General features: G+C 52.3%; 1 protein-coding gene across 1 annotated transcript in view; it reads right to left on the reverse strand.

Annotated features, from left to right (window-relative positions):
- EMH_0042330 (uncharacterized protein) overlaps positions 1–583 on the reverse strand; it is a gene marked incomplete at both ends in the record, with an annotated part of 4,308 nt that overhangs the window by 686 nt on the left and 3,039 nt on the right. The window contains one exon of the mRNA XM_013495723.1: positions 107–581. Coding sequence (XP_013351177.1) covers positions 107–581 — 475 coding nt within the window. The remainder of the gene's footprint in view (positions 1–106; positions 582–583) is intronic.

The following is a 583-nucleotide window of genomic DNA, read 5'->3' on the forward strand; positions in this document are numbered from 1 at the left end:
TTTCTTTTTTCTCCTATAAACCCAACAAAACCAAAATCAGCTAAATATATTTTTCCTTCTTTCGATATTAATATATTTTCGGGTTTTATATCGTAGTGAACCATACGCAGTTTATGCATGCGGTGTACAGACACAAAAAAAGAACGACAGAGATGCTCCAGAGCAGCCATAGATGGGCGTTTGTAACGAGGTATCATGCTCCTGCTGCTGCTGCTGCTGCTGCTGCTGCTGCTGCTGCTGCTGCTGCTGCTGCTGCTGCTGGGGATTGTTTCGCTTGGTGGGGGCAGCAGAGTTGTTCCGTCTCCCGCCATAACATCTGAGAGGATGACTATAGGGTAAAACCCAATCCCCCCTTGTATATGAGCTTTCTCCTGTATCTCCTGCTGCTGCTGCTGCTGCTGCAGCTGCTGCTGCTGCTGCTGCTGCTGCTGCTGCTGCTGCTGCGGGGGTCTGAGAGAACCAGTGAAGGAGGGCAGGGCCCACCCGTTTCTGGTGGCTACCTCTCTGGTTGTTGCGTGCTGCAGCAGCCTGCCCCCCCCTCGCTTCGCTCTATCTACTAGCTGCTGCACCCCGTCTGTCTCTG

Source organism: Eimeria mitis, genomic scaffold (genome assembly GCF_000499745.2).
Source record: "Eimeria mitis Houghton genomic scaffold, Emh_scaff1719, whole genome shotgun sequence".
NCBI classification, from domain to species: Eukaryota; Apicomplexa; class Conoidasida; order Eucoccidiorida; family Eimeriidae; genus Eimeria; species Eimeria mitis.